This window comes from Camelina sativa, chromosome 8 (assembly GCF_030686135.1).
Source record: "Camelina sativa cultivar CO46 ecotype springtype chromosome 8, ASM3068613v1".
Taxonomy (NCBI): domain Eukaryota; kingdom Viridiplantae; phylum Streptophyta; class Magnoliopsida; order Brassicales; family Brassicaceae; genus Camelina; species Camelina sativa.
This window is the reverse complement of record NC_141887.1, coordinates 1,700,354-1,712,433: the sequence shown is the minus strand read 5'-3', so window position 1 is coordinate 1,712,433 and position 12,080 is coordinate 1,700,354. Positions and strand designations below refer to the sequence as shown.

The 12,080-nt window shown below is 36.5% G+C and overlaps 1 protein-coding gene and 1 pseudogene across 8 annotated transcripts; both read left to right on the top strand.

The window, feature by feature from the left end:
* Window positions 1–1,492: 1,492 nt before the first annotated feature.
* Window positions 1,493–4,731, top strand: LOC104709114 (uncharacterized; annotated as a pseudogene).
* A 1,006-nt stretch (window positions 4,732–5,737) lies between these two features.
* Window positions 5,738–12,061, top strand: LOC104705599 (flowering time control protein FY). Of its 8 annotated transcripts, XM_087461890.1 has the most exons (20): window positions 5,866–6,262; window positions 6,364–6,452; window positions 6,707–6,775; window positions 6,893–6,997; window positions 7,186–7,281; window positions 7,372–7,454; window positions 7,570–7,635; window positions 7,749–7,763; window positions 7,910–7,981; window positions 8,052–8,149; window positions 8,456–8,515; window positions 8,613–8,673; window positions 8,762–8,849; window positions 8,949–9,012; window positions 9,271–9,349; window positions 9,550–9,639; window positions 9,764–9,849; window positions 10,081–10,532; window positions 10,643–10,816; window positions 11,776–12,061. In XM_087461890.1, the coding sequence occupies exons 1-20, from the start codon at window positions 6,085–6,087 to the stop codon at window positions 11,836–11,838; spliced, it is 2,088 nt and encodes a 695-aa protein (XP_087318016.1). In that variant the 5' UTR covers window positions 5,866–6,084; the 3' UTR covers window positions 11,839–12,061. The 8 variants fall into 8 exon arrangements, with proteins under 8 accessions (XP_010419927.2, XP_087318016.1, XP_087318019.1 ...); XM_087461893.1 differs by lacking the exon at window positions 7,570–7,635; XM_087461892.1 differs by lacking the exon at window positions 7,749–7,763.
* Window positions 12,062–12,080: the final 19 nt, after the last annotated feature.

Genomic DNA, 12,080 nt, shown 5'->3' with positions numbered 1-12,080 from the left:
TAGAATCCATTGGGTATTTTTAGATATATGGGTTCGGTTCGGTTTGGGTACTATCGGGTTCGGGTCGGTTTGAGTTACAAATTTTAGAACCCGATTAGTACCCGAACTACCGGGTACCCGAAAAAATATAATTAAATTTAAATAAATTTAGTTAAATTTTGACTTACATAACAAAATATTTTAGATATTTTGATTATTTTTAATATTTAGGTATAAAACTAAATGAAATATTCAAAATTATAATCATAATTTTGAGGTAATTGTATTATATTAATGATAAATATTATAAATATGTTTATATGTTCGGATTTAATGGGTACCCAAACGGGTATCGGATATTACCCGACCCTAATCCGAACCCACGGGTATTAGAAAATATAACCCAATAGGGTTTTATAGGCAAACCCGTACCCAACCCGAACCCGGTTTTTCGGATCGGGTTCCGGATTGAATATTCGGGTACGGTTTTTATGCCCAGGCCTAGTTTTAACCATTTCTTTAATTAAAAATATATATATATATATATATATATATATACCCATTCATAATTGGGTCAAAATAACATGAAACACACAACAAGCTCAGTCCACCACTGGCGTCAAATTATAGACTCTGGCGTTTGCAGTCCGCTAGGATCGACGCATTGTACAAAATTCTAGTTGATTTCTATAATGGTCACTGATCCATCATCCATGGGATGTTTTTATTTGTTGTAGATATTTGACTTAAATTACTCTGTAATCTTCAGGCTTTGTGATGCTGTAGTGTATTATAATCATGGGCGGAGGCAGTGAACCATTACCAGGGTCAATTGATCCTGATGAAATTTTAAAAATTAGTTGAATTTTTATGAAAAAAAAAAATGACCCTTATGCAATAACAAAATTGACCCAGATAAAATTTTGTCCAACGTTATAATTGACCCATGTGAAATATTAAAACACAATAAGGCTTTAAGTTTAAGGCTTTCCGTATGAAATATTGAGCCCAACTAATTTTAGTAAATATAGAATTGTTTAAGAGCCCATCTAATATCTTGTCTTTTTTTTTTGTCTACCTACGTGAGCCTCCTAAAAACGAAAAACAACTGTTCAGCTTCTTCTTCTTTGTTCTTTTTCAACTTTCAGATATTGTATATGAGTTTTCTTCTTCTTTGTTCCAAAACTCAAGAGTTATAACTTCTAAGATTAGATTTCCAGGTACTTGAATATAAACTTTTTGTATATTAAATTTCCTTAACTAAGTTCAATACTGTCTATTATTAAAAATAAATTTCTTAAGCTCTGTTTGTGTTAATGTCAAAAAAATTGTGATTTTGCTTTGTTTTAGTTTCGAATTTATTAAATTTACCTATCTGTTGGTGTTAACTGTCACTCTTTATAGTTTATATGATTTTGATAGCTCTGTTTGTGTTAATCGTCCATGATCTTCACATGCTCACAGCTCACTCTTATATGATTTTGACTTTTGTGTGTAGGAAACAATAAACAAAATGGATCGCTTCGTCGTGAAAAGGAAGACTCCACCGTCTGATGATATTGATTTGGATGATTTGCCCTGGGATCCAGCGAAGAGGAAAAGAATTATAAGCTATCATCCTAATCAAAGAGATGAAGTACGGCGCAAATATTTGATTAGAGGACCTTGTCAACCTCGTGGTCACCGTTTTAAACAAACAGCAATTGGAGGGGTGCTTCGACGTTGTAATCTAAAGTGGTTTGATATGTATGGTGATTGGTTGGAATATAGTGTGGAGAACGATAAAGCTTTTTGTTTGTGTTGTTACTTATTCAGAGATCAAGCTCAAAATCAAGGTGGGAGTGATTGCTTTGTATCAACTGGTTTTTGTGGTTGGAATAAGGGGTTGCAGGGTTGAATCAACATGTGGGATCTGATGTGAATAGTTTTCACAACAATGCCAAAAGAAAATGTGAGTATTTGATGAGGCAAGGTCAGTCTATCAAACATGCTCTTCATAAACAGAGCGATGTTGTGAAGAATGATTACATAATTCGACTGAATGCTTCCATTGATGTTTCTAGACATTTGTTACATCAAGGATTACCATTTCGTGATCATGATGAGTCAGATGAGTCAGCTAATAGAGGTAATTTCTTAGAGCTTCTGAAGTATACCGCTGGTCAAAATGAGGTTGTAAAAAAAGTTGTCTTGAATAATGCTCCTAAAAACAATCAGATGACATCTCCTCCAATTCAAAAGGACATTGTGCATTGCTTTGCGGAAGAGGTAACTAAATCTATTATTGAAGAAATTGATAATGATGTCTTTGGTTTGCTGGTAGATGAATCTACTGATGTATCAGACAAAGAGCAAATGGCAGTGGTTTTTCGCTTCGTTGATAAGTATGGGATAGTCAAAGAAAGATTTGTTGGTGTTATTCATGTGAAGGAGACATCTTCTTTATCTTTGAAGTGTGCTATTGATTCTTTGTTTGCGAAGTATGGATTGAGTATGAAAAAGGTGAGAGGACAAGGATATGATGGAGCTAGTAATATGAAAGGAGAATTCAATGGACTAAGATCATTGGTTTTGAAAGAAAGCAGCTCAGCTTATTATGTTCATTGTTTTGCTCATCAACTACAACTAGTTGTCATGGCAGTAGCAAAAAAGCATTTTGAAGTTGGAGAATTTTTTGACATGATTTCTGTTTTGTTGAATGTGGTTGGAGCTTCTTGCAAAAGAAAAGATATGATCCGGGAAAACTACAGAAAAATAGTGGAAGAAGGGATTAAAAATGGTGAAATTAAGACTGGAACTGGGTTGAATCAAGAAATTTCTCTTCAAAGGCCTGGAAATACTCGTTGGGGTTCACATTATAAGACTTTACTGCGACTTGTTGAGCTGTTTTCTTCTGTAGTTAAAGTTCTTGAGTATATCCAGGATGAAGGCACAGACTCCACAACAGGCATATGGAATTCTCAAGTATTTTCACACCTTTGATTTTGTTTTCTATCTACACTTGATGCTGTTTGTTATGGGTCTCACTGATAGTTTATCAAAGGCTTTACAAAGAAAAGACCAAGATATCTTGAATGCTATTTCATTGGTGGAATCAACTAAAAGTCAGTTGCAAAAGCTTAGAGATGATGGATGGGATGCTTTTATGGCTAAAATTAGTTCATTTTGTGAGCAAAATGACATTGGGCTGGTCATAATGGAGGAAGATTTTGTTGACTCAAGAAGACCAAGGAAAAAGACCGGCCTAACCAACCTGCATCACTATAAGGTGGACTGTTTCTACAATGTCTTAGATATGCAACTTCAAGAGTTTAATGATCGTTTTGATGAGGTAAATTCTGAACTACTTGTTTGCATATCATCCTTGAGTCCAATAGATTCTTTTCAGCAGTTTGATAAGTCATTGCTCATGAGATTGGCTGAGTTTTATCCAGAAGATTTTAGCTTTATGGAGCGTAAATCTCTTGATCTGCAACTTGAGATATATCTTGACAATGTGCAAAGAGATGAAAGGTTTACAGATTTAAAGAGTTTTAGTGATCTTGCACGTTTGATGGTGGAGACAAGAAAACATCTTTCACATCCTTTGGTATATCGTCTTCTGAAGCTATCTCTGATTCTCCCTGTTGCGACTGCAACCGTCGAACGATGTTTCTCTGCAATGACTTTTGTGAAGACGACATTGCGTAATCGTATTGGTGATATATTTTTAAGTGATTGTCTTGTTTGTTTTATTGAAAAACAAATACTTAACACTATTACAAACGAATCAGTGATAAGACGATTTCAAGATATGAGTGAATGTCGAGTGCATCTTTTGTAGTTGTAATGACAATTTTATGGTTTTAATTATTATTTTTTCTGCTTAAAAAAAATATGACCCTGGTGGATAGATTTTCTAGCTGGGCCACTGAACACAACAATGATCTTATTTGTACAACTACTAAAGTACGAATGCTAACTTCTAAATTTCTAAATGAAAACTGATAACTGAATCAAACATAAGCAAATTGTATATTTCTCGTATATAAAAAAAAAACTAAATTATAGAATTTTTACAATTTTTTTAAAAAACAAGATTTTTTAAAATTTATACTAAAAGAAAATTGCAGCGGGCACTTAATTGCAAAAGGCACCATTGTCGAGGCTTCAAGCGTAGTTTTACTTTCCGACGCCGGTAGAGCTTTTGCTCGCCGGCGTCGGGTTGCTCATCCTCCTCTTAGTTCTCTTATGCATCTTTCCATCCTTCTACCCTCTGTTAATTTCGAGTTTACTCTCGTTTATCTCCTCAGATCCATCAGATCTAGATTTTCTCGGGAGGTTCCCGAAGAGTTATACTTTTGCATACCACCGTCGGCCACTTACCTGCCTCTTCCGATGGCTCTGATGCTCTCCCCATATTCAGATCTTCTTCCTTCAGATGTGAAACTCATGGATATGTTGGTGGAGCAAAACAAATCTTTTGGTGATGTTCTTGCCAGCGAGATGACCCTTCTCGAAGTCACGCTATCCTTCCGGTGTAATGGTTTTCCAACGCCGAGAATTATCTTTGACTCTTGCGCCTCCAAGAAATCTCGAATGATGGAGCTTTCGTTGCTCTCGGTTATCTCGAGATCTCTGCCTAGCGGAGTTCTTTCCGCCGTAAGTTGCGTGAGGCCTAACAGCGACGATGCTGGCTTGCTTGTCGTCCTCCGAGTTTCTCTCTGGCTTCAACCCTCTCGTTTTACATCGCCGATTTTGGTGCTTTCTTAAAAGGTAGATCTGCCCATGTCGCTTGCTATCTTTTTCCGACGATGCATCTCGCCGTCGTCGAGAACCTCTTGTGGCTCGGCCTTTGTGCCCATGCTCCCACCATTTAGGTCGGTTGTTCTTCTACATCCTTCAAATTCGGTAGTCTTCAGAAGAGTCCCCTCCAAAGTGCAGGTGAAATCGACTTCAAGAGCATGTAAAGATCTACCGCCGTTCTGTTTCTCTTCTCCGGCTAACCGCCGTTCTGTTTCTCCTCTCCGGCTAACCGCCGCTACCTCTGGTGCAAAACCAAGAACTTGGGTCCAGAAAGTATCAAAACCCTGATGGACCAGATTCTACCTTCCTGGTTATTGGGCCAGAGTTTTAATTTTTTATTATTGGGCCTAACATGCCTAGAAAATATCATCTTGTATATGGACCAACTTTTGCTTTCCTGGTTAATGAGCCTGTGTTTTTTATTATTAGGCCAAGTAAAATTCAATGAAGTTCATTTTATGAAAACTTCCTCCTCGAAGAGATTTTGCTCAAGTTATGGTTGTTGTTGTTGGCTTTCTTTGATCATCTGCACTCCCTTTACTACACTGCTACGTCTTGATCTCCGCTCTTCACTATCCACTTGGTATAGATTTTTCAACATGGTGCGGCAAGGTGGCTGTACTTTGGACCCCTTTTGGGAATTCATTCCCCTACATGTTGTCTCCTTTTCTAAGGAGCTAATGATTCGTCATTAGTATGAGTTAGGTTTTTAAAAACCCATCGGAATCTTTGTATTCCATTGTGGCAATTTGTCGTTTTGCGACCGGTGATTCGTTCTTGGACAGTCTTTCGCCATCTTATGTGGACTATCGGCTTTGTGGTTCACCCTATATATTTGGCTTGTATGCCCTTCTATCTTTTAAGTATTAGCTTATGTTGTTGTACTCTATGTTTGTATCCTTATTTTCATGTTGGGATAATGTGGTTAGCTAAGAACCTATTAATATTTGTCTTCATATCTTCCCATGTAAGTATGTTGACAGTTGTAAAGACTCATCTTAGAAGTGAGCTCTTGTCACTAGCTTAATGAAATGGGGTTTGTTTGACCAAAAAAAAAAATTGCAACATAATATATATATACACAAAAGAAACCTCACAATCACAAACATTACATTCGTGGAGATTAAAAAGCCTAAAAAAAAAAAAGTAAACTAATCGAGTTCTTAATTTATTGCTGACATAATAGTTATCGCTTGTTTAGAACCGACCGGCGTACACCGATACACTTCTCAAGGGCCAAAGGCTTTGAACCCTAACTTCGAGGGGTTGGCTTTGCCGAGAAGAAAAAAAACAGGAAAAACCCCTAATCTTTGCAAAATTATGTACGGTGAATCGATGCAACAGCTCCCACCGATACAAAATCAGCACTTAGGGGGACCTATCCCCGGCAGCGATATGCACAGGGGTTCACAGATGCCGCCACCGTCTATGATGCGGCAGTCATCAGCTTTTTCCACTAACATCAATGCCGACTACCACCACTCATCTGCCTTCGACCGTAACTATAACTTTTAAAGACTCGACCTTTTTGTCTTTTTTTTTTTCGATTTGTGAATTAACTTATGAGATCTGATTTCTCTTTGTTTGATGTCGCCGCAGCACATGACAGTTTTGGGGCGAAACGTATGAGAAAGCATACTCAGAGAAGAGCTGTTGATTACACCAGCACCGTTGTGAAATACATTCAGGTAATTGTATTCCCCCGTTGCTGTTATGCTACTTCTTCGTTAGACCCCCTTGATTATATTTCTCTTGTTTTCTGTAAAGTTTTCGACTTTATCTCTATACTCATATCCTCATCCCTCCCCAATTGAATTCTCCAGACCCTTTTATCTCAAGAGTCATTAGATAACATGGTCTTTTATGGAATGCAACTGATATGGATATGTGGTTTAAATGTGGAAGTACAGACTTTGTTTACTCCATATATGTTTTTGTTCAGGCTCGAACATGGCAGCGAGACTCAAGGGATAGGACCTTTTTGCAAGCAACCCCAGCTGCAGCAGTTGATGTTTGATTTCTTTGCTTTTCTTGGTTATGCTATACGATTTTGATCTCAGTATCATTCTTTTTTTTCTTTTTTTTTTTCCAGTTTTTTAATGATTTAACTTTTATATCAATGTTTCAGATGCTTCCCACAGTTGCCTATTCAGATAATCCTTCAACAAGTTTTGCTGCAAAGTTTGTTCACACATCTCTAAACAAGAATCGTTGTTCAATCAACCGTGTATTGGTATATCCCTTTAACAGCTTGATGTTTTCTATTATTCTCTATTTGCCATGTTTTTAACTCTCTTATGTTCGACTTAATGCGATCTTTTTTTTTTTACTTCTGTTAAGTTCGACTTAATGCCATCTTTTTTTTACCTCTGTTAAGTTCGACTTAATGCGATCATTGTTGATTGGGTTTCTTGTATTTAGTGGACACCTTCAGGAAGGCGTCTTATCACGGGCTCCCAAAGTGGGGAGTTTACTCTTTGGAATGGGCAATCTTTTAATTTTGAAATGATTCTTCAGGTTAGTTTCTCAGATAATAGAACTTATGTTTCGATTTTTTTATAGCCGCTGCTCCTGGTATTGACTTTTAAAATCTGCTGTCATTATCAGGCACATGATCAACCTATAAGGTCGATGGTATGGAGCCACAATGACAATTATATGGTTTCTGGTGATGATGGAGGCACAATAAAGTATATTTTTTTTTCTTTCAGTCCCTAACTTGTGTGTAGATGTAAATGAGAAGCTCAGAATTATGTGATTAACATTTAGATTTTGCTGTCACTACACATGTTCAACCTATATAAGGTCGACGGTAAGGAGAACCGATGACAATTGTATGGTTGTTTCTGGTGATGATGGAGGCACAATAAAGTATATTTTTTTCTTTCAGTCCCTAACTTGTGTGTAGATGTAAATGAGAAGCTCAGAAATGTATGATTAACATTTATATTTTGCTGTCACTACACATGATCAACCTATATAAGGATATGGCGCTATAGGTAGGGAGACAAAAAAAAGTATTTTTTCTTTTTCTTTTTCTTTCAGTCCCTAACTTGTGTGTAGATGTAAATGAGAAGCTCAGAATTCTATGATTGACATTTAGATTTGCTGTCACGGTAAAGATTAGTTGTTTCTTATGTATCAGGTATTGGCAGAACAATATGAACAATGTGAAAGTCAACAAAACTGCTCACAAGGAATCAGTTCGCGATTTAAGGTAAAAAATGTTTGATATGTTAAATTGCATTAAATGAATCTCTTCAAAATTAACAATGTGTGTCACTCAGTTTTTGTAAAACAGCTTTGAAGTTCTGCTCGTGTTCTGATGATACGACTGTTAAAGTCTGGGATTTTGCCAAGTGCCAAGAAGAAAGCTCATTAACCGGTAATGTGATTTGAACAATTGGTGGCAGATAGTTAACTGCTTGCTGGTCAAATTTGAATTTTAGAAGGCCGTGAGAGGTGTTGTATGTCACTAGAATGGACCCTTAGGCTACGTTGAAAAAGGTGTTATTGAGATTTGGCTCAATGTTACGCCATGTAAAGTTAGTTACTTTTGAAGGCTCCATATTGGTGCATATAACACTTTTTCTATCCTTTTGACGGCGTGTTTTCTCAGTTTTCTTCATATTCGTAACATCTGAGAATTTTTGACGTGACCAAAGGGTTCTATATATTTTGACTCAGGCAGGCCATGGTTGGGATGTCAAGAGCGTTGACTGGCACCCGACAAAGTCCCTACTAGTTTCTGGTACATTATTCGATAGACTTCTATTTTGAAAAACAGTTGTATATTTCACAGTTTTTTTCTTTAGGTGAGTATTGATCGTGTCAATCTGTGTTGTCAGGTGGAAAAGACCAACTTGTCAAACTATGGGATACTAGAACTGCGAGAGAGCTTTGCTCACTGTAAGCGGTACATAAAGTAATATATATTTTATTAAAATTTCATGTTCAGAGCTTTGACAAATTTGATGGCCAATTTTCACTTCTGCAGTCATGGTCACAAAAACATAGTGCTTAGTGTCAAGTGGAACCAAAATGGCAATTGGCTTTTAACGGCCTCGAAAGATCAGATAATCAAGGTAAGGCTCACTTTGTTTCGGGTCTATTGATATGTAAACGATATTTTTTTCTGTGCATCATGGAAGCATTTGTTTGACACCTATGCATGTCACCTGCAGCTGTATGATATAAGGACTATGAAGGAGCTTGAGTCGTTTCGTGGGCACACGAAAGATGTAACATGTAAGCTTTTAAATTCTGTAATGTACATGTCTTCAAACACGTGAAAGCAGAGAAACTTCCTGCATAAAATTACTTTTCTGTACATTGTCTACTTAAGTATATGCCTTCGTATGATTATTATTGTACCCATGCTTTACTTATGGGGATCAACACACCAGACTTTTCTTATTATCCAATGGATGAGAGTTCTCAATTTGTTTCTTCGACATTTCTTATTTGCAACTATTTCTAATCACAAGTTGTTGAACTCTTTTGAAGCTTTGGCGTGGCATCCCTTCCATGAGGAATATTTTGTCAGTGGGAGCTCTGACGGATCTATTTGTCATTGGGTTGTGGGGTACGTACTGTTGTGCAGCAATATGCTGTCTTATTTCTTAGTTCATAGTCATACTGCTATTGCTATAATCACTTACAACAGTGTTTCTTGTCTACATTTCATATGGACGCATCTACATACTAGTAGCATCTTACCGTACCTTTAATTTGTGGATTTTGTCCGAGGTGTGCCTAATTTTGAAATACTTTCTTAATTCCCAGGCATGAAAACCCGCAGATTGAAATCCCAAATGCTCATGATAACAGTGTTTGGGATCTTGCATGGCATCCTATTGGATATCTTCTTTGCAGGTAGCAATTACGATAATCTGGTTCTAAGACTTTCTTACAGTTTCATTTTATGACGTTCTGTGGTTAGCTATGCTTTTGGTTAAATAATGCTTCAGATATTGATTTCTTACCTTAATATCTGCAGTGGTAGCAATGATCACACAACCAAGTTCTGGTGCAGAAACAGGCCTGCAGATAATCCCCGAGATGTCCTTCCTATGCAGAACCAAGGTTTTTTTCTAGGCTATTAGTATCTGATTTTTTTAGTAGGCATCTTAATGGAAAGGTGTGGGTAGTGCATAATACTCTGTCCTTATTCATATGAGTAGTAAAGATGTTGGGATAGGCTTAACTGGTCGGGCCCTGGCAGGGTCAGTCCTATGCTATAATGACTGGTTTTAAAGAGGAATTGAAGCTGTAGTTCACTGATTTGTGTGTACTAATTAGTGTAATCTGTACTAGGCTATAATGAAAAAGGTTTTGGTAATCGCCAGCCTGATAATTTCCAACCATCTGAGGCATCGCCAATTCCTGGAGCATTTGTGCCTGGGCTGACACGGAATGAGGGGACCATCCCAGGAATCGGAATAGCAATGCCATTTGATGCATCCTCTCAAGGGGAACATAAACAGTCTCTTCCAGGTTCAATGGCAGTGGGTGCTCCGCCGCTGCCACCTGGTCCCCACCCATCACTTCTTGGAAGTGGCCAGCAGCAAGGGTATCAGCAACAACAACACCACCAAGGCCATCCCCAGCAAATGCCTCCAATGCCTAATATGCCTCACCATCAGCTACCACCATCATCCCATATGCCATTGCACCCTCATCATCTTCCCCGGCCTATGCAAATGCCTCCTCACGGTCACATGCCATCTTCCTCAATGCCTATGTCTCATCAGATGCCTGGATCAATGGTATCATGAGTTGGATTCCTCTTTGTTTTATGACCTTAGTGATATTTGTTTAAAAATCATTTTTACCGTGTAGAGGCGAGATTCTAAATCTTCACTTGTTGTTGGAGTAGGGAATGCAAGGTGGCATGAATCCTCAGATGTCGCAAAGTCATTTTATGGGTGCTCCTTCAGGAGTCGTATTTCAAGGACCTCCAAGCAGTGGGGGACCCCAAATGTATCCTCAAGGACGTGGTGGTTTCAACCGTCCACAAATGATGCCAGGCTACAACAACCCTTTCCAACAGGTTCCATCTAAGCACTATACTTCGGTTATTTAGTATACCCTTTAAGGTTTCACATACAGTAAAACCTCTATAAATTAATAATGTTGGGACAAAGACGTTTTATTAATTTATAGTGATATTAATTTATCTATAAATTAATAATTATTATTTTATAGTGTAAATTAATAATTATTAATTTATAGATATATTTTTAATTGTTTATTTTTTTTTTAAATTATGAATTGGAACAATTATAGCAACATAAGATTAAACTTTCAGATGTTATAAATTTTATGGTTTAGGAATTGAACTTGTAATATTTATAAAGCATTATTGACAATAAATTACAAATACTATAAAAAAATTGACTTATACACATGACATACATAAATTCAAATTTATGAATAATAATAATATCAATTCTCATATTTTAATAATCTGTCTAATTATCAAATTGTAAATGATGCATATCTAAAAATTAAAACTTTAAAATTTAATTATTTGTATGACATGTTATAAAATATTTTAGAGATATCATTATAGTTTGAAAATACAACATTACAATTGTTCTATAGAAATGAGTTTTAGGAGAAACATGCACTATTATATCAGTGTATATATATATATAAATTTACATGATTATTAATTTATGATATTATTGGGACCATATTTTACATTGAGATTTTAAAAAAATTATTATCTTATTATCCTATCGAATATTGTTAATTTTTACACTGGCCCGACTTGGGACCAGCAAAATTTATTAATTTATAGTGATTATAATTTATAGAGTATTAATTTATAGAGGTTTTACTGTAAATAAGCAAGATTTCTAAACAACAATGCAAAACATCCTGATACGATTGAACCAGATAACTTTTGCAGCTAGTTTGAATCTTACTAGCTAGTTTTTCTTGGTATAGTGAAAACAGCCGAAAATTCGTCTGACTAATCTGTTCTCTTTATTTTAAATTGTGCAGCAGCAGCAGCAGCCGCCTTTACCTCCAGGCCCTCCACCGAACAACAATCAGCAACATCAGTAGGCAACCGTTGTATTAGTAGTACATATCATGTTTGTAGACTTGACCACTTCTTTTAAGGAGATGGTTTCAAGATGATTCAACACTGTGAAATGGTTTTGCTGCTCATGTTTTGATTCTTTTAGCTGAACAAGTTAGTTTACAGAAGCTTTAGTGAATTTTTCACATGTCAAATACTCAGTTTGGTTTCGTTAACAAACTTCTAAGGAAAATACTTTCGTTTGAATTTGTTCTTAAAATAAAGA